A 26,844-nucleotide genomic window follows, 5' to 3' on the forward strand; every position below is an offset into this window, starting at 1 on the left:
CCAAGCAACACACACAAAATGGAGGAACTCAGCAGGCCAGGCAGCATCTATGGAAAAGAGGACAAGTTGACATTTTGGGCTTTGACCTTTCAGCAGGACCGGAGAAAAAAAAGATGAAGGGTAGGATTAAAAGGTGGGGGGAGGGGAGGGAGAAACACAAAGTGATGGGGTGAAACTGGGAGGGGAAAGAGTGAAGTAAAGAGCTGGGAAGTTGATTGGTGAAAGAGATACAGGGCTGGAGAAGGGGAAAATCTAATAAGAGAGTTCAGAAGGCCATGGAAGAAAGAAAAGGGGAGAGTACCGGAGGGAGACCGGAGGGAATTTAGAAGGATGAGAGGGGATCTGATTGAAACATATAAGATTATTAAGGGATTGGACACACTGGAGGCAGGAAGCATGTTCCTGCTGATGGGTGAGTCCAGAACTAGAGGCCACAGTTTAAGAATAAGGGGTAGGCCATTTAGAACAGAGATGCGGAAAAACTTTCTCACCCAGAGAGTGGCGAATATGTGGAATGTTCTGCCCCAGAAGGCAGTGGAGGCCAAGTCTCTGGATGCATTCATGAGAGAGTTAGATAGAGCTGTTATAGATAGCAGGGTCAAGGGATGTGTGGAGAAGGTAGGAACGGGGTACTGATTGTGTGTGATCAACCATGATCACAGTGAATGGCGGTGTTGGCTAGGAGGGCCGAATGGCCTACTCCTGCACCTACTGTCTATTGTCTATTGAGACAATGGCCAGGCAAATCGATAAGGTGAGAGAGGGAAAGTGGGATGGGGAATGGTGAAGGGCGGGGGCATTGCCAGAAGTTAGAGAAGTCAATGTTCATGCCATCAGGTTGGAGGCTACTCAGACGGAATATAAGGTGTTGTTCCTCCAACCTGAGTGTGGCCTCATCACTAATGTTGCTGCATGCCCAGTTGTACAGCTTTGAACTTGACCACAACAGAGTTTTAAAACAATTTGGGATATAAGGGTTATATCTGTAATTTTTTAAAGTAAATTTCATTTGACCAAGTGTTTACAGTTTTTAAAATTAATTTCATGCATTTTCTGAAATTAAAAAAGTCAGTTTGTTAAGTAAGTAACTCTCATATCACCAAACAATTGGCATTACAGATTTCAATTTGGCACATTTAATGCCTTTCAGTCCATGGGAACATTTAAAACACATTCTACTACAGAAGACAAATTCAGAAAAATTTGATAAACCTTGGAAAAGGACCAGTTATATATTTGGGTGTTAATCAAATATCTTTGATTAATGCAAGTCATTAAGGACTACTGTAATGTGACTTAAGCCTGCCTTTTGTTTTGGATTGAATTGACATTTTCAATGTCTTTGTTCCTTCATTTTTTTTTAATTTCACCACCTTTTGCCTCAACATGAAGTAGCAATTTGTGAAACCTATTTTCACAAAGGATGGCAATCATCCAACAAGATAATTTTGCTCAAGTACAAATCCTGAGGATATTGATAATTAATTCCTTTCAATTCAGCACTTCAGTTTGAACATTAAAAGTTGATGAACTTACCCCAATTTTGAACAACTTATTCAATTTTCCTCACTTTCTTCAGATCACAGGTGTAGCAGTTATGGACACTTGCATAGACCCAAACTATGTTTCCTTTTTGTGGGATGCATAGAACAGTTTCACTCCAGTGCTTTTTTGCGATACTTTTGCTTGTTCATCAATGACTGATGCAACTTCCTGTGAAATGTATCGGTTGCATAATTCAAATCAATGAGTACTTTGCTGATCAGTCTGCCAGTTTTTCCATGCTACTGATAGCTTGTCCACAACTTACTAATCCCAACCGTACATCTTTGGAATGTGGAGAAAACCCACATGGTCACGAGGAGAATGTACAAACTTCATACAGGCAGCGCCGGAAATTGAACCCTGATTGGTGATGGCTGCCATTGTAAAACAATGAGCCAACCACGACACTATCCCACACTGAAGTGATCAATTGCCATCCTGCCCTCAACCTCACCTACTTCATCTTTGACTTCACTTACTGCATCTCTCCATCTGTGAGAATGGTGAATCACCAATATCCATAGCCCTACTGAATCAAAATTATCCTGACTATGTTTCTTTCCATACTGCATTCCGTAAGGACTGCTTTCGGTTCTTCTCGTTCTTTTTTATCACTGCCACATTTGCTTTGCTGATGATATATTGTTCACAGGTACCTCTGAGTAAGAGATGGGTACAAACAGATAAGGGTAAAAATTAAATTGTCAGATGGAGCTGGAAGTGGAGGAGGAAGGCTGAAAGCTGATGCAAAACTGGCTAGGAGAGTGGTGATAGATAGATAGGGGAGAGGACTGGGAAGGTGAGGCCATGGCAGAATAAACAAGGTGGTTAGATTTTGGCATAATGGGTAGATGGGGTAGAGTACATAATCTAGGTAGCTGGATGGGAGGGAGGAGGAATACAAAAGGTAAACAAGGGAAGGCCAGTTGAAATGGAGAAAGAACAGTGGGAATGTGGGTTACCTTAAATTGAAAAAATAAGTGTTCAGACCAGTGCATTGTAGGCTACTCAAATGGAATATGTGCTGTTGTTCCAGTTTTTGTTTGACCTCTCCATGACTTTGTAGAATGCAGAGGACAAATTAGTCTGAGAATGGGAAGAGGAAATTAAATACACTGGAATATAATTTCTTTTGTTTTCAATTGTCACCCACCAGCTTCTGTCTCTAAGCAGCTCCCCATACTTTCCCACCTGTCTCTGAACGACCATCATTGTTCACTTGGTCCCATCAATTACCTGCCAGCTACCTCCTCTCTCGCCTCTTTATACTGGTTATCTTCACTCTACACTATCAGTCCTCATGCAGAACCTAGATCCAAATAGTCGATCACACGTACTGCCTGGCTTGCTGTGTTTTTCAGCAACTTGTTTTTCGTTGTTGCAGGTTCCAGCATCTGCAGTCTTTTATGTTTCCAATGTTCCCCTGGGACCTGGCTTCTACCCAACAGCTTCCACATTCAACAGATCATCTTCACAATTTCCATCACCAGGCACATATTCCCCTTTCCTCACCTTTTAGCATTTCTAAGGATCACTCTCTTCACAGCACTTTAATCTGTTCTTCCATCCCCACCAAACACTTTCATGTGCAACTGCTGGAGGCTAAAAGCTTTTCTTTCATTTCTTCCCTTCCCATCATCCATGGATTCAATCAATCTGCCGTGCACTTCTTCCAAAACACGTACTGAACTCCAGGTTCACGTTGTGGCTTTCTCTGCATTCAAGAAAGCAAATCACAAAGAAAAGAAAAGCTGCAGATGCTGAAAATCCAAGCAACACACACAAAATGCTGGAGGAACTCAGCAGGCCAGGTGGCATCTATAGAAAAGAGTACAGCCTAAGGGTTTTGGCCTGAAATCAACTGTACTCTTATCCATAGATGCTGCCTGGCCTGCTGGGTTCCTCTAGCTCTTTGTGTGTGAAGACAGGGTGATTACTTTTTGGAGCACATATTTCAGTCTGTAGTAGTAACCCTGAGCTTGCCACATTATTTCACCTCCCATTAGCACTCTGAGCTATTTGTGGCCTTCTGTATTATGTCATTGAGGCCAAAGTAAGCTTAAAGAACAATACCTCATTTCTATCTGAGCATGTTGAAGCCTTCTGGACTGAGTACTGAATTCTTCAATACTTTTTGTTGGAGAAATGGCCTTTAATGCTTCTCATTATTATAGCTTAGTTTTTTAAAATTTGAGGACTGATTCCATAACCTTTGAACTCATTTTCCAGGACTCAGCAACTTGTTCTCAGTATTAATATTTTTTTTTATTTGGACAACTTGTCATCAGAATCAGGTTTAATGTCACCAGAATAATTTGTGAAATTTGTTAACTTTGCAGCAATGGTACAATGCAATACATGATAATAGAAAAAACTGAATTACAGTAAATATATATGTAAACTAGTTATATTAAATAAGTGGTTCAAAAGAAAGAAATTAAAACAGTAGTGAGATAGTGTTTGTGGGTTCAATGTCCGTTCAGAAATCAGATGGCAGGGGAAAGAAGCTGTTCCTGAGTTGCTGGGTGTGTGCATTCAGACTTCTGTACCTCCTCCTTAATGGTAGCAATGAGGGCATGTCCTGGGTTGTGCGGGTCCTTAATGATGAACACTGTCTTTTTGAGGCATCGGTCCTTGAAGACGTCCTGGTTATTATGAAAGCTAGTGCCCATGTTGGAGCTGACTAACTTTACAATTTCCTGCAGCTTATTTCGATCCTGTGCAGTGTCCTCCCCCACTTCCATACCAGATGATGGTGCTGTAACTGGGTAGAATGCTCTCCATAGTAGATCTGCAGAAATATGCGACTGTTTTAAGTGATAAACCAAATCTGCTCAAACTCCTAATGAAGCATAGCCACTGTCTTGCCTTCTTTATAGCTGCATCGATATGTTAGGTCCAGATCAGAAAGAGCTGAACACCTACTCGCCTTCCATTCTCGTCAATTTTAATCTTGCTTGACACTAATTGGTGAGGAGTAATAGTGCCAAAAATGGGTTCATGGTCTGCCATTAGGCCCCAATTTCCAATGTCAACCTCATTGAATTCTCACAGAGACAGCAAAAGTGCCAGATTACTCAGCTGAAAAAACATATCATGAAAACATAAATTACAGGCTCCAACCAATGGAGTTTAGAAGCAGAAGCATATTAAAAAGGAGTAGTAGTAATTTTGTGAACTGTCTACAAGGTGTCGCTGTTAGTCATGGTGCCATGTTGAATCTTTGTACGTTGAATCTTGTAGTCCTTGAAAATGAGTCCATAGGTTGTGCAATCAGTTTAGAGTTGAGATAAGTGAAATTATCGATGCTGGTTCAGGAGCCTGATGGTTGAAGGGTAATATATGATTTTTGTCTTTTTTTGTCAAAATGCAAAAGGCTTTCTCCAATCCTGATGAAGGGTTTGACCAAAAACATCGACTATTTCCTCCATAGATTATACCTGTTCTGCTGAGTTCCTCCAGCATTTTGTGTGTTGCAAAGGGCTTTCACATTTATGGTTTTTACCTCATCTCTTTCCTGACCTTTCCTTTCACTGTACCTTTCCTTCGTCCCTTACCACCCACCAACCAAACCTAGCCCCTCCATCTGTGATAAGTCCACAATGCATGCCCACATTCTGCTTGGGTGAAATCTACTTACTAAGCACCATGATTGAAGCTGGAAATTTCCTAATTGGTTACCCAGTTCGCTCAAGTCCAAATGGTTTTAATGAAACTTTATAATTCCTTAATATTTAAAACAAACTTTCATGTCGATTCATGTTACAGATACATTAACTGACATTGCTATAGATTATTAAAATATGCAATTTTAAATCTTTTAACTTGTTAAAACGAATTGTAATGTGCAGCCGAATTAAGGGAACAGCATGACTCTTGGAAAGAAACAAATGTTGTAGTAATTTTTGCTTTTGTAGAATATGAAGCAAGAAGATGCTGTAGCATTTTGAAATGAGGCTCTGGGTAAATTGGTTTATTATTTTCTTATGGACCAAGGTGCAGTGAAACATTTGTCTTGCATATCTTCCGTACAGATCCAGTCATTACAGCAGTGCACTGAGATAGTACAAGGGAATGCAATGGCAGAATGCAGAATAAAGTGTTAGAGTTACAGAGAACCTGTATCTTAAGTAGCTAGATGACAAAAAAAAAGCAATTGGGTAAAATACTCCAATGGTTTGGTTGTAACCCACAAAGCAAAGTGGCATTGTTTATTTAAATTCTATCACCCCAGTCACTGCAGGAGTTCTTTGGCTGGGATCAATTGGTTCATCAATTACTTCACTTCCATCATCACGGTCAGAAGTGGGATGCCTGCTGAGAATTGCGCCATGTTCAATTCTATGCACAACTCTTAAAATGATATGATCCAGGCTGGCACGTTGCAAGAGCAATGTGATGTTCAGGCATGGGCTAGTAATTAATGTGACCAGTAACATTCCTGCAACAGAAATACAATGAAGTGAGCTTCTTCAACAAGGGCATAGTCACTGCTGAGTTCCCAATCATTAACACCTGTAACTCAGCTGTATAAATAGTGCCCAAAAGAGCATGTCAAAAGCTGGCACCCTATTGCAAATAACTTGGCATCTTTTAATCAGAAAGCTATTCCATATAAATGCGCTTGTCAATGCTTTGACTGTAGTTTTTATTGGCAGATCTTGCATTCAAATTATGCACAGCATACTCATCATGAATAATGCGTTAATCTGTTCTTGGTGTTTGCGTGTAAGGGAATATGTTGAGTTGAAAACTAAGAAATCCCATGTTCCTCTTCAAAAAGCGCTATGGGGTCTTTCACATCCAGCTGTGTAGGTGGATGGTGCTTGTGTTTCACCTTTCACCAAAAAAACACCTGCATTACAATACTCCTACAGAAGTGCAGTCTAGATTACGTGCTTAATTCTTGAGTGGAGCTAAATTCGCAATTTTCCGACACATTGGAATATAACAAATGATCTCAGGCTGACAGTGAATTACAGAGAAAGTTTCGTGAGTAAATGTATCCATGTTGGGCTTGGAATTGTGTGTGAGATTTACATAGTGCATGATGTAAGATTTCAATTTTTAGAGAAATCAATAGAGGAGCTGTAATATGATGATCAAAATAATAACAACATACACAAAATGTTGGTGGAACACAGCAGGCCAGGCAGCATCTATAGGGAGAAGCGTTGTCGACGCTTTGGGCCGAGACCCTTCGGCCCGAAACATCGACAGCACTTCTCCCTATAGATGCTGCCTGGCCTGCTGCGTTCCACCAGCATTTTGTGTGTGTTGTTGTTTGAATTTCCAGCATCTGCAGATTTCCTCGTGTTTGCTCTATCAAAATAATGAATGAGCTTTCTTTACTATTGTTCCAATTAGTGTAATGGATGAGAGTCCAAGGATACAGATTTAATGTCATGTTATAGAATCAAAGGTGATGCAGATTTTTTTTTTATATCTATAGAGCAGTGAGCATGTTGAACACATGGCCTGATGTGCATTAGAGTCAGATTCAGACCTGGTTTTCAACGGAGATCTGAATTAGAACTTAAAATATTCTTTAAATTTATCAGACTATGGGGAAAGGTGGAATGTGTGAATATGACGAGGACTCTAAGGGATGAATGGATACCATTTGATTTTTGAAATATCACTTTCAGGGCGTCCATTTGCTCAGTTCAGGTCTATTTTTCAGTATAAATAGGAATTGCAATATTAGATCAGAAATGCTATTATGCTGAAATTCATTTTCAGCAAACTACTCTCACACTCCTCAGGTGATCTTGATATTGTAGAGAGGTTAAGCCATGGGTTTAGTTGCAAAAGTAGAGACAGTAAATGCATAATTTTTATCTTCAGCATTTCTTTGAGAACAGTGATAATTTGTTTCCATTATGGTTTTGTGAGTTGACTAATGAAATCACTACAAAATTGGATTATCCTACAAGTGGGACCGGTGGGTGGAGTCTTGCTTCTGAATTTTTGGAGGGATCCTTGTATTCTTGATGCATCAACATGAATATCTCAGAACCATTTAAATGCTTTTTGATTTGCCATGCATCAGAGTTCCAAGAATAAGTAGGTTCTTTCGCATTTCCAAAAACATTTCAACCCTTGAACCTTTTTCAGTGACTGCCGAATAAATGCAGTGAGAGCACAGGTGAGGGTATCCATTTTGGGAGTTCAGCATTGGGCATGCAAATAAAGTAAAAGTGCTGAAATGAGCTCATAGAGTGCTATTTAATCCTCAGTGTTGGTGTTGTTGAACTGGGTGAGGACATTGACACAAATTAATATATCAATGGACTTGGAGGACTGTACAGAGACAGTCATAGTGGCTTCTTTCCAGAGCCTCAAGGCCTTTTGTACATAATGCATGGGTTAGAAGCATCTTCGAAGGCAGGACTCATTGCTGCTTAATAGACCAAGCTCATTTGACAAAAGGCTGTACTAGCAAAGCAGACTTGATGGACCAAATGGTCTAATTCTGCTCCTATGTCTTATATCTTATGTTACATTGAAGACATGTCAAGGAGTGTTGTGAACAAAGCAGATGAGCTTAGAGCGTGGATCAGTACTTGGAGATATGATGTGGTGGCCATTACAGAGACTTGGATTGCTCAGGGACAGGAATGGTTACTTCAAATGCCAGATTTCAGATGTTTCAGAAAGGACAGGGAGGGAGGCAAAAGAGGTGAGGGCGTGACACAGTTGATCAGAGATAGTGTCACGGCTGTACAACAGGTGGACACCATGGAGGGATTGTCTACAGAGTCTCTGTGGGTGGAGGTTAGGAACAGGAAGGGGTCAATAACTTCACTGGGTGTTCTTTATAGGCCACCTAATAGTAACAGGGATATTGAGGAGCAGATAGGGAGACAGATCCTGGAAAGGTGTAATAATAACAGAGTTGTCGTGATGGGAGATTTTAATTTCCCAAGTATAGATTGGCATCTCTAGAGCAAGAGGATTAAATGGGCTGGAGTTTGTTAGGTGTGTTCAGGAAGGATTCTTGACACAATATGAAGACAAGCCTACAAGAGGAGAGGCTGTACTTGATCTGGTATTGGGAAATGAACCTGGTCAGGTGTCAGATCTCTCAGTGGGAGAGCATTTTGGAGATAGTGATCATAATTCTTTCTCCTTTTACAATAGCATTGGAGAGAGATAGGAACAGATGAGTTAGAAAAGTGTTTAATTGGAGTAAAGGAAATTATGTATTAGGCAGGAAATTGGAGGCTTAAATTGGACATAGATGTTCTCAGGGAAAAGTACAGAAGAAATGTGGCAAATATTCAGGGGATATTTGTGTAGAGTTCTGTATAGGTACATTCCAATGATACAGGGAACTAACGGTAGGGTACAGGAGCCGTGGTGTACAAAGGCTGTAATAAATCTAGTCAGGAAGAAAAGAAAAGCTTACAAAAGGTTCAGACAGCTAGGTAATGTTAGCGATCTAGAGGATTAGAAGGCTAACAGGAAGGAGCTTCAGAAGGAAATTAGGAGAGCCAGAAAGGGCCACGAGAAGGCCTTTGCAGGCAGGATTAAGGAAAACCCCAAGGTATTCTACAAGTATGTGAAGAGCAAGAAGATAAGACATGAAAGAATAGGACCTATCAAGTGTGACAGTGGGACAGTGTGTATAGAACCAGAGGAAATAGCAGAGGTACTTAATGAATACTTCAGTATTCACTATGGAAAAGGATCTTAGTAATTATAGTGATGACTTGCAGCAGACTGAAAAGCTTGAGCATGTAGATATTAAGAAAGAGGATGTGCTGGAGCTTTTGGAAGGCATCAAGTTGGATAAGTCGCTGGGACCGGACAAAATTTACCCCAGGCTACTGTGGGAGGCGAGGGAGGAGATTGCTGAGCTTCTGGTGATGATCTTTCAATCATCAATGGGACAGGAGTGGTTCTGGAGGACTGGAGGGTTGTGGATGTTGTTCCTTTATTCAAGAAAGGGAGTAGAGATAGCCCAGGAAATTATAGACCAGTGATTCTTACCTTAGTGGTTGGTGAGTTGATGGAGAAGATCCTGAGAGGCAGGATTTATGAACATTTGGAGAGGTATAATATGATTAAGAGTAGTCAGCATGGCTTTGTAAAGGGCAGGTCATGCCTTACAAGCCTGATTGAATTTTTTGAGGATGTGACTAAACACATTGATGAAGGAAGAGCAGTAGATGTAGTGTATATGGATTTCAGCAAGGCATTTGGTAAGGTACCCCATGTAAGGCTTACTGAGAAAGTAAGGAGGCATGGGATCCAAGGGGACATTGCTTTGTGGATCCAGAACTGGCTTGCCCACAAAAGGCAAAAAGTGGTTGTAGATGGGTCATATTCTGCATGGAGGTTGGTGACCAGTGGTGTGCCTCAGTGATCTGTTCTGGGACCCTTACTCTTTGTGATTTTTATAAATGACCTGGATGAGGAAGTGGAGGGTTGGGTTAGTACGTTTGCTGATGACACAAAAGTTGGAGGTGTTGTGGATGGTGTGGGGGGCTGTCAGAGGTTACAGCGGGATATTAGATAGGATGCAAAACTGGGCTGAAAAGTGGCAGATGGAGTTCAACCCAGATAAGTGTTAAGTGGTTCATCTTAGCAGATCAAATATGATGGCAGAATATATTACTAATGGTAAGACTCTTGGCAGTGTAGAGGATCAGAGGGATCTTGGGGTCCGAGTCCATAGGACGCTTAAAGCACTGTGCAGGTTGACTCTGTGGTTAAGAAGATGTATGGTGTATTGACCTTCATCAAACGTGGAATTGAATTCAAGAGCTGAGAGGTAACGTTGCAGCTATATAGGGCCCTGGTCAGACCCCACTTGGAGTATTGTGCTCAGTTCTGGTCGCCTCACTACACGAAGGATGTGAAAGCCATAGAAAGGGTGCAGAGGAGATTTACAAGGATGTTGCCTGGATTGGGGAGCATGCCTTATGAGAATAGGTTGAGTGAACTCGGCCCTTTTTTCCTTAGAGCGAAGGAGGATGAGAGGTGACCTGATAGAAGTGTACAAAATGATGAGAGACATTGATCGTGTGGATAGTCAGAGGCTTTTTCCCAGGGCTGAAATGATTGCCACAAGAGGACACAGGTTAAAGGTGCTGGGGAGTAGGTACAGAGGAGATGTCAGGGGTAAGTTTGAGTGCGTGGAATGGGCTGCTGGCAATGGTGGTGGAGGCGGATACAATAGGGTCTTTTAAGAGGCTTTGAGATAAGTACATGGAGCTTATTAAAATAGAGGACTATGGGTAAGCCGAGTAATTTCTAAGGCGGGGACATGTTTGGCACAACTTTGTGGGCCAAAGGGCCTGTATTGTGCTGTAGTTTTTCTGTGTAATACTGAACTATATCATTGCTGTCTGTCTGGTATCTCATTGTGAGGTTTATTCTCAAAGGGCAGTGTTGTAAAATGACATTTGACTTGTGATCTGCAATTTGTTAGTTATAAATGTAAGGTTTGATTATGTAATGAGGATTACAGAATCTGTTGGTCTTATAGTATTACCTTGACTTTTCCAAATAGAGTATAATTCAAAATGGATCATTAAAAAGCTGTGCATTTTTGTTTCAAAAGGTTTTTTTGGTTCTAGTGTCTGAATTTTGTAATGATGTATATAGTTTGTCCTAATATTATTATGTTATATCTCTAATGAAAATCGGAATAAATAGATATATGTGTAAAAATGTCAGTATTGTTCATTTGTTTCTCATACACATTAATGGTTACTGACATTCTGGGGTTTCAAAATTTAACTATTAATTACTACTTAATTTATTATTAGAATAATTCGTAATTGATCTCCCTCATTCCTGTGTGTATAATATTTGATTGATAATATCTGTGAATATTGAGGTACATTTTTTTTGTCCTGTTTAAACTGAACGTAAACGCTGGGCCTCTAAATGCTCCAGCTTGAACTGCAATCTTGTTTCTCATTTCCTCATCCCAAGGCAAGATGGAACAGGCATCCAGCTTTTGCCCCTAAAAAGGATGCATATGAATTACAGTGTTTCTAGTTTGGGCTCTTTGATTACTTCTGGATGGGAAGGGGAATATAATTTTGAGTAACAGAGTACTGAAAAGGATACTGACGCTACTGATTCTAATAGTCATTGATGTATAAATTGTGTCAACGTACAGCAGTCAGCTAAGCAAAATAAAACTTAGAAATCGGAGAGCTGTTCTGCAGGTTGCTGTGCTATGTGTGAAGGTGGGAGGTTGCCAGGAAACAAAGCTGCTTCACTTAACCTAACTAATGAGCATAAAGCTTGCCAGAAGCATTGGGGCTTGCCTATTGCTTTGTAAGTTCCCTTTCATGACATAAAGCCATGAAAGTACCTGAAGGCACCAGAAAGTAATTTTAACAAGTACTCTCATTTTCATAGATTTTCAATAATATCTGAGAGATTTTTAAGGCCCAAATAAAATTTTGACTTTGTTTCTTAAATACTCTACCTTTTCCCAGTCTCCCTACTGTCCTATCTCACCCACATAGCCACACCCTCACTCCTACCTGCCCACTCCTAACCCCCGTCCCAACCCCCTGCCCCCTACCCCTTTCCCTCTCACCTCCCCTCCCCTCCTAACCCCTGTCCCAACCCCTGCCCCCTACCCCTTCCCCTCTCACCTCCCCCTCCCCTCCTCCTGCCCCATCCCCTCTCCCTACCCCTCCACCTTCTCCCTTTCCCCTCCTCCCCATCCCCCTCCATCCCATCCCCTCCCCCACCACTCTCACCCTTCTCCCTCTCCCCTTTCCCCTCACCCCTCTCACCTCTCTCCCCCTCTCCCCTCCCTCTTCCCCCACTACCCCCTCCGCACCTCTTCCCCTCTCCCCTGCCCCTCACCCCTCTCAACCCCTCACCACCCTCTCCTTTCCCCCTCTTCCCGTCCTCCCTCTCCACTCTCCCCCTCTCCCCCAACTCCACCTCTCCCCCAACTCCACCCTCCCCCTCCCCTTCACCCTCTCCTTCTCACCTTTTCCTCTCCTCCCCTTTCCCTTTCCCTCACCCGCTCACCCTCTCCCTACCAGCTTTTTCCTCTTCCCCTTTTCCTCTCCCCCCTCTCCTTCCCGCTAAGTCCCCCCGCTCCATCTTTTTCCCTCTCCCTCCCCTCCTTATTTGAATATGATGTGTGGATTTCTTGGTTCTGTCACATACGAATGTTCAGCAGTTGTTTGATTGGTGTGAAGATATTCAGTTGCTTGCATGGTTTTCTCCTGGATCGATTGCTGACAGGGGCTTGCAGTGCCAAAGCTCATAGAAAATCTGTGTGCAATTGTGATGAATTGGGGAATTACTGGCACCACCAAACCCTAGAAAATGAGGTGCATCAAGAGAGGCATTTATTATGTGAGAGGGGTTTTTTTTAAGTGTAAAGGATGAAGAAGATAAAAGGAATTACCACTGAACAGTGTTGCCGAAGGGAAAATTAAGGGAGCAGGATGGAACACTAGCCAAGACGGAAAGAGTCTGACAATTAGAAAACGAGAGGGAAAACAAGTTTATTTTACGTTTTGTGCAAAATTAAACTGACATCTATTAATTCTATGGTATAATTTAGTTGGTCATGATGACAACACAGGCATCGCTTGCCTGCCATGGAATTGGTTTTTATTGGCTTGAAAAATAAGCTGTTTGCCAAAGCTGAATGCACAGTGGTAATATAAACAAATCAAAAAATGAGGATTGATGACCTAATTTGAGTTAATTTCCCTTCCCCCTTCTCCCAACGTTTGTAGCACAGTGTATCTTGTGTCCCAATGAAACAGCATCAGCAAAACTTTTATCCTTGGTATGTGTACATTGCTAGTTGGTTTATTTAAAAAATATTAACAGGTAATATTGGCTGTGTTTCATTACTTTATCCATTCTTAACACTTGTACGTCAACTTGTAAATGTTACTGTAAATGATGTAGGAAGCCTTCGCCCTCTTAGTGCCTCACCAACTCTTCTGACTTCTCTCTTGGGTGGGAGAGATCAAATTTAAAATTTGTATTGCAGTTACGATAATCAGTTAGAGTTGTGTGTCATCTACATCGGAATATGAAATAAAAATGATCCATTGGCCAGATTTAGATTTTTTTTCCACACTAGTTAAATATTGTGGTGGAGAAAACAAAATCAAAACATTCTATGTATCGTTTTTCTTAACAGCTCTTCAATAGATTGTGAAACTCAGTTCTAGATTACATCTTTTGTCAAAGCAAAGTCATAAATATTTTACTCTTACCTATGGGAGACTTATTAGACATATATTTGGGATATTGATTGGATTAAGGAAGCAGATTTCCTTTGATTGTAAATCTGCCTTCTGGTATTATCAAACAACATATTTGTAAGCCTTTAAATGAATAGCTGGCCATTGTGACCACCCCATCCCAACCAATTATGCCCGAGCTCAAACTGTGGTCAAGAGTTCATCAATGAAATACAAGAGGTACATTCAAAAGTCTTACAACAGTAGGATAGACTCTGTCATTAGTCTGCTGGTTCATGTTTTCTAGCTTTTGTATATTTTGCCTGATGGAAGAGGGGAGAAAAGGAGGAGCCTTTGATGACGATGAATGCTTTTCTGAGGCAACAAAAAATATAGTCATTCAGAGGGGGAGAAGCTGGTTTTCATGATGTGCTGAGCTGTGTCCACAAATCTGCAGTTTCTTGTGGTCTTGGGCAGAGCAGTTGACTAAACTGAAATGAATCCAGAAATGATGATTTCCATGATCCCTCTATCAAAAATGGTGAGCGTCAACAGGAACATGCTGAATATCTGGTTGGCCTGGAAAAAGTATGGATTGCTGCCTTGAACACTTGGCAGGGTCCACATTATGAATTTATTCTCTACTTTTAGCCAAAGCAATATTTTATTTACTTTATTTATTTAGAGATACAGTGTGGAATCGGCCCTTCCAGCCCTTTGAGCTGTACCACCTAGCAACCCGCATAAAGCGCGACTTAACCTTAACCTAATCAAAGGACAATTTCCAATGATCATTTAATATTCCCAATAGTCTTTGGACTGTTGGAGGAAACCAGAAGACCCAGAGAAAAGCCACGCATTCCACAGGGAGGATGTACAGAGACTCTTTACAGAGGGCTTGTGGGATTGACTCCAAATTCTGACACCCTGAGCTGTAATTGTGTCATATTAATGGTGGCACCCATCATTCATGATGGCCTTTGTCAAAAAATTTGACCGAATTAATGGCACTGGCAGCATTAAGGAGGTGATGATGTAGAGACAAGTGTCTTCACGTGTAATGTATGATGTACTTTTGGATACGAAAGGGGAAGCTGATATAGAAGGCCAGGGATGGGTTTTTGAAAGACTCTGGAGTTGAAGCTGTATGAGTAGGAAGAGATTTGTGCTTCTCCAGGGATGAATGGATAGGGGAGGATGGAATGGTCATCTGCACTGAAAGTGGCAGTCGCTTAAGAAGCAAAAGAATGAATGATTAACCTTGGCCAATTTATACTTTTTGACTTTCATTAAACCTCTTTCAATAGTGTTGCAGAAGTTAAAGTTGATCTGATGAATTCAAAATGCATTTGTGAGAAAAATTGGAAATGGTTTGAGATATGATAGTTTATTCAATAACTTAGACATAGGAGGTAAGATTGAAATTGGGCAGCAATTTACAAAGACAAGTGCATGTAAAGGAAAAGTGTGATTCTGGAATTTTTGAAGGGAAGAAAACAACATTTGGTGTCAGCAGGCAATTTATCAACCATATTGATCCAGGAGAAGTTGCTAGGTCAGAAAATTGGCTTTACTAAAAATGGTTATTATGGATGCAGTGAATGCAGAGGTGCTGTGAAGTGACAGAGGAAATAGCAGCTCAGAACTGAGTATGGGATCGCTTATGTTGTATTGTTGATGGTACATCCAGTTTTGACATTAAGTAATGTGCTTTATGCTTTGACTTACACAGCTACAATAACTGTAGTTACTTGAGGTCTGAAACTTCAATAAGTTTATTGATTAAGTTTAATAAGTTTATCAATCTGAATGGAAATTACAGTTTCACAGTAGCATTGCAAGTGCACAGATATACAAATATTAGAAGGGAAGTAAGAAAGAATAAAAAATAAGTTACCTCATACAGTCTAACAGGAGGGGCGTCATCACTTCCCCAGCTATAGGTTGAATCATTACAGAGCCTAATGGCCAAGGGTAAGAATAACCTCATATAATGCTCTTTGGAGCAACACAGTTGTCTTAGTCTGTTACTAAAAGTGCTTCTCTATTCAACCAAGGTGGCATACAGGGTGAGAAACTGTCCAGAATTGCCGGGATTTTCAGTAGGATACTTTGTTCTATCACAGCCTCCAGTCTGTCCAGTTTGACTCCTATAACAGAGCCAGCTTTTCTCATCAGTTTATTGAGCCTGTTGGCATCACCCATGCCCCAGCAAACCACCGCATAGAAGATTGTACTGGCAACAACAGACTGGTAGAACATGTGAAGGAGAGGCCTGTATATTCCAAAGGACCTCAGTCTCCTCAGGAAAAAGAAGTGGCCCTTCTTGTACACAGCCTCTGTGTTGATCCTCCACTCACGTCTGTCATCCAGGTACACCCCCAGGTACTTGTAGGACCTCATCACATCCACATTTTCGCCATCAATAGTAATAGGGAGCAGTGCAGACTTAGTCTTACTGAAGTCCATCATCATCTCCTTTGTTTTGCTGATGTTGAGCTGCAGATGATTCAGCTTGCACTATTTGACAAAGTCTAATTAATTGCCTGCTAGAAATCCAATGCCAGTTATTCAGAAATTTCTTAAGTACCCTGAAATGATCACCTTATACAAAAATGGATCTTGTTCATTTGATTTAACAATGTGGAGACTAGATTGTAGATGTTGTGAATTGCAGCTATGAAAACTGGGTTAACAAGAAACTCACGATGCGTTGACTTTTGCTGGCTTTGAACCAGTGCTAATAGCATAGTGTTTATTATACATCTGATTTGCAGTGTGTAACAAACGTGAGTGATGGTGAATAAAGCAAACTGATCTGTAGTTTTAAAAGTGCATCTAGTTCATGATTTTATCATAACACCAAGTGCCAAATGCAAAGTAAATGTAATTGACAAATGCTCTACTTCAGAAACCTGTTTTCTTTGTAAGATTTTCTGTGCAGTAGGTACTCAACATTCTAATAAATCAGATCATGATCTTGCTGTAGAGATCCTATATACCATAAAGTGTTCTGAAGGACCCTGCCAAAGCTGTTTCTCTGAGGGCTAGAATAAAAGAGATTAGTGGTCTGTTTTCTTTCTTGTTGTCTTTCATTGAAACAGCATTTGAAAATAATGGCTATAACAAGGTCAATTCTCAAATGTCACTACTGCACTAGAAGAATCAACATTTAACTGCTGTTTTCTCTACCTTCTCATTGTTTAATAGCTCACAGAGGATCTGCACAACACACCAATGAACAGTGAGATCAGAGAGCTAGTGAAACTGCTAATGCATCCACATCTCAAGGTGAGTACTTTTATGAGCATGAAAAGACAGGTAATCTTTCTAGTCCCGAAAAGGGTTTCGGCCCAAAACGTCAATTCTTTTTTGTAGATACTGTCAGACCTGCTGAGTTCCTCCAGCATTTTGTGTGTGTTGTTTTGGATTTCTAGCACCTGCAGATTTTCTCCTACAGGTAATCTTTAGAGTTGTATTGTTACAGGTGGTTGGATGCAAGCAGGGGTTGCAAACTTAAAATCGAATCACCCAGACATGCATTTTTTAACATTCAAATCTCCTTCAACTTGTGATAGTTATGAAACCTGTATAGAGTCTATGAACATAAAACATCAAGAAGAGTTTTAGTTTATACTTATTGCGATTTGGGTAGAATTGTATGTTAAAAGAAAATCTGATTTAGTAGTTTGCTATTGCTACACATTTCTGCCTTTAGTAGCCATTTAGCTTCAAAAGACTTTGCATTGATATTAGGAAAACAAGCATTTTAAATTTGAAGTCAAAACAAAATATAATGAAAACACTGAACAACATCAGGCAGCATCTGTGCAAAGAGCAAAAAAATCAATACTTTCTGTCTAAGAAAGGTTAGAACATCTTTGAACTAAGACAGGTGTTCCAATCTTTTTTAATGCCATGGACCCCTACCATTAACCAAGGTTGGAAATACCAAGGTGTTAACTCAGTTTTTCTTTCCAAGATGCTACCTGACCTGCTGAGGGTTTCTAGGATGTTTTATTTCAGATTTCCAGCATCAGCAGTTTCTTAATTTTAAATTTGGAGATGTACCATTAAAGAGCCATACCATTCCTATTTATCTCCAAAATTTTATAACACTGAGGAATTTAATGTTGCAGACCTTCTGCACCGCTGATCCTTCAATAAGGATTGGCTTATGGACCTGTGGTTTTCTCCTTCTGAAGTCAATAAGAAACTCGTTGGTCATGCAGACATTGAGTAAGAGGTTGTAGTTGTGGCACCATTCTGCCCAATTTTCAATCTCCCTCCTATATGCTGCTTCATTACCACCTTTGATGTGCAGGGTTTCATTGATTCTTTTGTGTTCCTTTGTACTTATTGTGAATGTTTTGCAAGAAAATGAGCATCTGGCATATATGTACTTTGATAATAAATTTACTTTGAACTTCTAATTTCGAAATCAAGGATCCTGTTGCAGAGGAAACTACAGAAGCCCAGGTTTTAAAGGTTGTTGATCAGTACTGAGGGGACATGGCATTGGAGCACTGAGTTGTAATCGATAACAGCAGCTTTACAAATATATCGCTGTTGTTCAGGTATGCTGAAGCTGAGTAGAGAGCCAGTGAGACTGCGTCTGCTGTAGACCTATTGTGCCAGGCAGGAATTAATTCCATACGTGACCAACCTTTCCAGTGCTGTCTCAAGTCCATTCTCCAGTTTTGTGTGTGAGAGTTGTTTGTACATTCACTCTGTGGTCCTCCATGTGCTCCATTTTCCTCCCACATGCTAAAGATGTGCAATTTGACAGATCAATTGGCTGAGATACTTTGCCCCTCGTGTAGATGAGTAACAAACTCTAACTGCAGTTAATGATAATGTGGTGAGAATAAAATGGGATTGATATACGAATAGTGTAAATAAATGCCTGATGGTCAGTGGCTGAAGGACAAGTTTCCATGGTGTATGACTGCATTTTTATTGAACTAAATCTAAATCACATATAAATTTCTTCCTCAAAAGGAACAGGAGCAAAGTCTTGGAATATTTTTAAGGCAGACTTTGGTAGATTCTTGATCAGAAAGGAAGTGGATGAAGGGTTACTGAAAATAAGTGGCAATCTGAAGATGAGCTTACAATCAGATCAGTAACTATCTTAGTGAAAGGCAGAGGACACTCGAGACCAAATGGCCAGTCCAGAAATACAACATCAAGATTCATTTCTCACAGCCCAACTGGGAACTCTAATTTTCGAATTGATGGTGGTCATTAGCTTATTCTGCATTCAAAGCAAATTGATGCAGATATTTCACAATTTTTTTTAAATCTATAGAGTGAACTGAACCTGACTAAACTTAAACAAGGCTGAGTACAGAAATCCAGAAGTAGCTGTCAGTGATCCACAGATGATGAGCATTCTAAAATTGATCTCTATCTGATAGTTTCCACATTTTCTGGTCTATTTTACTTATGTTTTTAATGACATACCAAGTCAGAATTGATGCCTTCTTCCTGGTAATCAAAAAGTTCCTATTTTTAAAAATAAGTCAAATTCTTTCCTTTTATAAAATTGTTAGTTAACTACCTACAGTCTTAGTCTTGTGTCTTTCAATTTTTATTTCATGCTCTGAAAGTTTTAAAACATTAAATCTTATTCACTATAGTTTGCTGTCTAAGTAATCTTCAATGTGATTGTTAACTTGGCCTGTTTGACAGCATCACTGTTGCTGGGTGCCAGACATCAAGGATCAACTTTGCTCACCATGTACATGTGTTAGAAATTTGCTGTGGTGTGTTGGCATGCCATGCAACAAAAACATCATGGAACAATTATGATGAATAATGATTATATAAAAATAATGTTAGAAGTACGGATATGGAATAAAATGTGCATAAGTACATAAATACCAGCATGTATTTACAATGTAAACAACAGGATGAAATGTGCACAAAATGCTGGAGAAACTCAGGCAGTATCTATGGAGAGGAATAAACAGCTGACATTTCGGGCCAAGACCCTTCTTCAGGACTGGGAAGGGAGGAGGAAATCACCAGAACACTAACTTGCTTCCTTCCTGGTGGTACTTGGATTTGTTGCTGTTGGTGATTAATGCAATGACAGTGGCGTCATCTGCAAATGTTATCAGTTTAACAAGTGGATCACTGGAAATGAAGTCATTGGTGTTTTGAGAAACTAGAAGAAGGGAGAGAAGTGGTGCACCAGTGCTGATTGAGCGGTATGTGAAGATGTGCCTGTCAAATCTCACATGCTGCCTACTGTAAGAGATGCAATTTGTGACCCACCTGTAGATGGAATCTGGCCATTAAATTTGGAGAGTTTCTCTTGCAGAGCGTCAGGGATGATGATAGAAGGCTGAATTGAAATTGGCAAAGAGAATCCTGACGATAGGCACCAGGTGATTTGAGGTACTGTAGTATGAGGTCCAGACAGATGTTAACTGCATCAGCTACAGATCTTTTGGCTCTGTCGGTGAACTGCAGCAGATCTAGTAAATTTTTGAGTTATGGATTTGAGAAATTGACATGATCAGCCTTTCAAAAGTCTCTAATATGTTTGATGTCAAAGCAACTGGCCTATAATCACTGATGTCCAGTGATCTTTGATCTTTTGGGGACTGGAATGACAGCAGATTTCTGGAAGCATGCTGGACTGTGCATAGTTTGAGAGACTGATTGCAAATGTCTGAAGACTGTGATAGCTGGGTAGTGCAGTGTTTAAAGGGAGACGGAATCAGGGCCAGCAGCCTTGTTGATATTTTGGATACTGAGTAGCATTCTCATTTCCTCTTCCTTGACAACAAAGGGTGTGCAGTATTGGTGATCATCTAGCGGAATGGCACTAGAAGGGTCTTGGAACTGTGATCTATGAGTCAAATCTGCCATGGAACTCATTTAACCAAATTGGGTGCAGGCTGTCATCAGGGCAGGGAACTGTCTTCTCCCCCATTGCTGTAATCAGAATGATACTAATATCTGGACTAATTTCCTTTGGTGCAAGCAGCTTTATTACAGGTTAGTGGCAAGTTCCACACTTGGTCAAATTTGGAGTGTGAGGGTGAAAGCTTTTGACCTGATCTAGCGTTAAAAATATTATCATATTCTTTATGAGTTTGGTAGTTTCAGTCTGGTTTATTTCAATGTTCAGTCTGTTCAAAAGAATTTCTGGATTACTACAGGGTTGGAAAAGTTGCTATCTCTGATAATTCAGAAATTCACAACACCTTACACCACCTTTGAAACAAGCTGTGACTGTTAAGTGGCATGTTCCGGTTTGAGGCACGGTTGTTTGAGAAAGAATTCAGTAGAAACTGGTCTTGATTTTAATAAGAGAGTAGCTGAAGGCTGGGCATTGAAATGTAAGGATTTCCCCAGACTTAGGAAGAGCCAACAAATCCTTTTCCAGTGACCACGTGGCCTCCACACGCAACCCTTTATTCTGCAGTTTGTGGTTTTTCAATTTCTGGGCTGATTTCCCTGAATATATTTGGGACTACAATTTCTATTGTTCATGAAGGCTATATCTGATGTTTACTAATCATGAGATAAACTTCTGCACTCTTCCATTGCTAGTGAGGGGACTGACATCCTCCTGACTGCATACTTGAGGACACAGTTTTGTTGTAAAACAAGAACCCTGTTCCCTCTTGAGCAGGCCAGTCTCATGTTCTATGAACTTTGTTCAGATATCCCCCAGTTGTCACGATCCTTCTGAAACCATCATTGTACAGGCCTGAAGTTCTTCTAGTTTATTTTTGCCACTGGAGTATTATAGTGAGTCCATTCTCACGTATGGATGCGAGATGTGGACACGCACCAAGACCATGACAAAGTCACTAGATGATTGCTATACACGAATGCTCCGGATGGCTCTTGACGTGAGTTGGCAACAACACATGATGAACGTTGAGCTCTATGACGACCTACCGATGCTCACTACTAAAGTCGAGGTGAGAAGACTGCAACTAGCGGGGCGCTGTCTACGCCACCCTGAGCTACCTGCCAGTCTAGTCATTACATGGGAGCGCAAACATGAGAGGATGAACCCTGGGCACCCTCCCAAGACTATGGTCAACGCACTCCTAGAAGATAGCAGCACGGCTAATGTAGATGAATTGAACACGTTGATGAGGGGGAGGGAGGAGTGGAGAGTCTGTCATTGTGCCTGACACTGGCCCCCTAGGCCTGAGTTGACGTAAGAAAGAAAGGAGTATTATAATGCTGCAGTGTAACTGCCCAACTCTTGATCTCAGTTCCTTGATTATGTCTCCTTTACCACCCCAGCAATTTATGTAGCCACTTTCAGGAAGCTGCAGATTTGGACCTTAAGATCCCTCTGCATGTCAACACTGTTAAAGATCTTGCCATAAACAGTGTACTGGTCCCTTACATTTAATCTTCCAGAGCATAACACTTCGTATTTGGCTGGGTTCAACTCCATCTGCCTTTTCTCTGTCCATATTTGGATCTATATCCTTCTGTATCCTTTGGCAGTCTTCTGTGTTAACCACACAATGACAATAAAGTTCTAACTAGCTAACTAAATTATCAACTACAGACTTACTAACCCACCTATCTATCTATGATATATATTTCTTCCTTCCTTCTTTCCATCCATGCATTACAACAGTGGTGTGCAGAGGAGCATCTCTGAATGCAGATGGGCTACCAGCAGAAGACAATAGGTCTCCTGTAACTAATAAAGTAGCCATTGAGTGTACACTGTAATCTATTAGCAGGAATGCAGTGAAAGAGCAACTGAAAGATTACAATGTGATTAGATAGTTAAATCGTTTTAAAAGGACAACAGTGTTTGACAAGCTATTGGACTGGGTAGTTAAGGGGGGGATGAGCAAAAGAAATTTGTTTGGATTATTACACGTGCTTGCAAATTTGTTATAAAAGAGCATATGTTATTCAGTGTGGTTTTTTTTGAGGCTGAAAAACATAGGATGAACCAGGTCATTTTCAGGATGGTATCTCAAGAGTTAAAGAACAGCCTCAGTTTACAAATGATGAAAATGAATGGGAAAAGTTCAATAGTCATTCGCAGCTCAGGAAAGTGAAGGGATGAGATGGATGCAGAGTTTGCAGTGGAATGGAAATGAGTAACATGGACAGATTAATTGTGCAGGAGCAAAAAGGTACGAGGTATAAAATGCGAAAATGAAGTTACTTCAGAAAAATTGTGTAGTAGTACGTGGTTTAAATGATAATGCAAAATATTGGGGATTTGCACGTGAATGGTAGTCATCAAGTTTAACATATCATTGCAGCAAATAATTGGGAACGTACATCACGTTTTGATTATTATTTCAAACAGTTGCAAAATAGATAAAAGAAATGAAGAACAAATTTTCTTTGGCACCGAATATTGGAGATGCAGGAATAGATTGATACTCAGCTAATCGCTTCAGTTTAAAAGACAATGTGTTATCCCAGGAAGTGAGGTGGAGTTCAGATTAAGAAAGGAAATAAAAACCAAGACTTAAAAGAATGAATATTTTGTTTTATTCTCTTATTATGTTCTACAGTCTCTTTACAACTTGAAGTATTCCAAAGTAATAATTGAACATGATGTTGCCAATGTTAACGTGTGAAACCTCTGGACAGGGAATCATGGAGGTAAACAGCAATGTGCTTCAAACAAGTTACTTGGAAAACCAGAAATGTTGTTTCCAGAAGTACCATTTATGCATATTTTTGAAGATAATTTTTTGCTTAGTCTACAGAGTGCAATCTAAGGGAATATTTTTGTCTGGTCGTATTAAGATCCAGTTGTGGTCTTTTCCAGTGAATTTGGTGAAAAATGAATTCTTTGTAAATTTCAAAAATACCACTAACTGTCCAATGTTGATACTTCTGCTTGGTTAGGGCAGTGTTCCCAACATCGATTTTTACATTGAAAAATTTGTTGAGAATTTTTAAGTTGGTCTAGTCTTGTATGTGTGTAGCAACAAAATGAAAATATTGAAATGAAGTCCTGGAGCAAAGTCCTGGAGAAAGCTTTGCAGGAACTCAGCTATAAATGGCGCACTAATTGTGAGTTGGAGATCTGGGAAGATTCGGGCATAAAATGGAGACGCTGCCTAGTGGGGCAGTCATCAAAGGAGTGATCTGAGGCAGAGTAGTAGGGATTTGACTCATTCGGGCTTCAGCAAGGTAGGTGGATAGGTGAACATCATTGTTTTTATCCACTTGCTTTTTCTTCTCGGAGGAATAGAGAACATGTCTGTAGGGTTAGTACTTTGCCCTGAATGTCAGATGTGGGAATTCTGGGATTCTTCCAGTCTGCCAGTTGACCACATGTGCGCCAGGTGCACGGAGCTGCAGCTTCTGAGAGACCATGTTAGGGATCTGGAGCTGCAGCTTGATGACCTGCAGCTTATTAGGGAAAGTGAGCAAGAGATAGAGAGGAGCTACAGGGAGTTAGTTACAAAGCTGCAGGAGTTAGGTAAGTGGGTGACAGTCAGAGAAGGGATGGGAAGAGCTCAGACAGTAGCGAGCACCCCTCTGGCCATCCCTCTCAGTAATCATTACCTCCTTTCGAATGCTGTTGGTGGGAGGGTGGGGGGGACTTGACAGAGGACAACCACAGCGATTGGATCTCTGGCACTGAACCTGGTTCCATGGTGCAGAAGGGAGAGAAGAAGATGAGGAATATGGTAGTCATACGGGGTTCCATAGTGAGGGTAACAGACAGGAGGTTCTGTCAGCCTGATAGAGATACCCGCATGGTGTATTGCCTCCCAGGTGCCAGGGTATGGGATGTCTCTGATCAGGTGCAGAGTATTCTGAAGGGAGAGGGTGAACAGTCAGAAGTCTTGGTACACGTTGGTACCAATGACATAGGAAGAAGAAGGGAGGAGGTCCTGAAGAGAGAATTCTGGGATTTGGGTAGGAAGCTGAAAAGCAGGACCTCCAGGTTGTAATCTCAGGATTGCTGCCACTGTCACACGCTAACGAGCGCAGGAATAGCATGATCAAGCATAATAACGTGTGGCTGAGAGACTGGTGTAGGAGGCAGGGCTTCAAGATCCTGAGGCCTCTTCTGGGGGAGGTACGACCTGTACAAAAAGGACGGGTTACACCTGAACCCAAAGGGGTCTAATACCCTAGCGGACACATTTGATAGAGCTGTTAGGGAGGGTTTAAACTAATTTGGCAGGGAATGGGAACCGGAGTGAAAGGGTTGAGGAAGGGGAAAACAAAAATAAATCAAAGATAGCGTGCAACAGAGATGATAGAAAGGACAGGGAGGAGATGAGGCATAATTACAGCCAGTGGGAAGAGTTACAGGGCAACAGAGGGATGGTGCAGTTAAAACAGAAAGCAACAAATACTTGACTGAAAGTGTTGTATTTGAATGCATGTAGCAGAAGAAATAAAATGGACGATCTTGAAATTCAGCTACAGATTGGCAAGTATGATGTTGTGGCCATCTCTGAAACTTGGCTAAAGGGTGGCTGCCATTCAAAGGTGAACGTTCAAGGATGTATGGTGTATTGGAAAGATAGGTTAGTAGGCAGAGGGGTTGATGTGGCCCTGTGTATAAGAAATAACATTAAATCATCCGAAAGGGATTACATAGGATCGGTAGGTGACATAGCAGCGACCACTCTCTGCTGAACATTAATGGCTCCTCCGTTGAGATCGTTAAGAGCACCAAATTTCTTGGTGTTCACCTAGTGGAGAATCTCACCTGGTCTCTCAACACCAGCTCCATAGCAAAGAAAGCCCAGTAGTGTCTCTACTTTCTGCGAAGGCTGAGGAAAGTCCATCTTCCACCACCCCCACCCCCCACCCCCCCCCCATCCTCACCACATTCTACAGAGTTGGATTGAGAGCATTCTGAGCAGCTGCATCACTGCCTGGTTCGGAAATTGCACCGTCTAGGATTGCAAGACCCTGCAGCGGATAGTGAGGTCAGTTGAAAACATCTTCAGGGTCTCTCTTCCCGCCATTGCAGACATTTACACCACACGCTGCATCCGCAAAGCAAACAGCATTACGAAGGACCCCACGTACCCCTCATACAAACTCTTCTCCCTCCTGCCATCTGGCAAAAGGTACCAAAGCATTCGGGCTCTCACAACCAGACTGTGCAACAGTTTCTTCCCCCAAGTCATCAGACTCCTCAATACTCGGAGTCTAGACTGACATCTACATCACTTATTATCATATTGAAATTTGTCCTCTACTGTGCCTATTGTATTGTTTATTAGTTATTGTACTGCCCTGTACTATTTTGTGTACTTTGTGTAGTCCTGTGCAGCTCTGCAGTCTAGTGCAGTTTTTATGTTGTTTTATGTAGTCTAGTGTAGCCTTGTGCTGTCTCACATAGTCTAGTGTAGTTTTGTGTTGTTTCATGTAGCGCCAGGGTCCTGGAGGAACATTGTTTCGTTTTTACTGTGTACTGTACCAGCAGTCTATGGTCGAAATGACAATACACTTGACTAGAGTCTTGTGGGTTGAGTTAAGAAATGGCAAGGGTAAAAGGACCCTAATGGCAGTTGTGTACAGGCCTCCAAACAGCAGCCAGCATGTGGATTACAAATTACAGCAGGAGATAGAAAAGATGTGTCAGAAGGGCAATGTCATGGTAATCGTTCAGGATTTTAATATGAGAGAGGATTGGGAAAATCAGGCCAGAATGTCTAAGGGATGGCTTTTTAGAACAGCTTGTTGTTGAGCCCACAGGGGATTGGCTGTGCTGGATTGGTTGTTGTGCAATGAGCCGGAGGAGATAAGAGAGCTTATGGTTAAGGAACCCTTGGCGAACAGTGATCACAATATGATCGAGTTCACACGGAAATTTGAGAGGGAGAAACTAAGTTGCAGTGTGTCAGTATTTCTGCTGAGATTGACTGGAAGGGGACACTAGCAGTAAGGACAGCAGAGCAGAAGTGGCTGGAGTTTCTGCAAAAAATCAGGGAAGTGTAAGACGGATATATTACAAATAAGGAATTTTTGTATTGAAGAAGGGCACTACCGTGGCTGACAAGTGAAGTCAGAGCCAAAGTAAAAGCAAAAGAAAGGGCATACAAGGAAGCCAAAGCTAGAGGGAAGACAGAGGATTGGGAAGCTTTTAAAAACTTGCAGAACGTAG

General features: G+C 41.1%; 1 protein-coding gene across 12 annotated transcripts in view; it reads left to right on the forward strand.

Moving 5' to 3' along the window:
* The window catches only part of mpp7a (MAGUK p55 scaffold protein 7a), a 459,090-nt gene that overhangs the window by 279,596 nt on the left and 152,650 nt on the right, over positions 1 to 26,844 (forward strand). For 10 of the 12 annotated variants that reach the window (XM_059972009.1, XM_059972017.1, XM_059972012.1 and 7 more), the window contains one exon: positions 16,950 to 17,030. The exons of the other annotated variants lie outside the window; for them this stretch is intronic. In XM_059972009.1, the coding sequence (XP_059827992.1) occupies positions 16,950 to 17,030 (81 nt within the window). The remainder of the gene's footprint in view (positions 1 to 16,949; positions 17,031 to 26,844) is intronic. 12 annotated transcript variants of the gene reach the window in all.

The sequence above is a fragment of the Hypanus sabinus genome, chromosome 6 (assembly GCF_030144855.1).
Source record: "Hypanus sabinus isolate sHypSab1 chromosome 6, sHypSab1.hap1, whole genome shotgun sequence".
In the NCBI taxonomy this organism is placed as follows: Eukaryota; Metazoa; Chordata; class Chondrichthyes; order Myliobatiformes; family Dasyatidae; genus Hypanus; species Hypanus sabinus.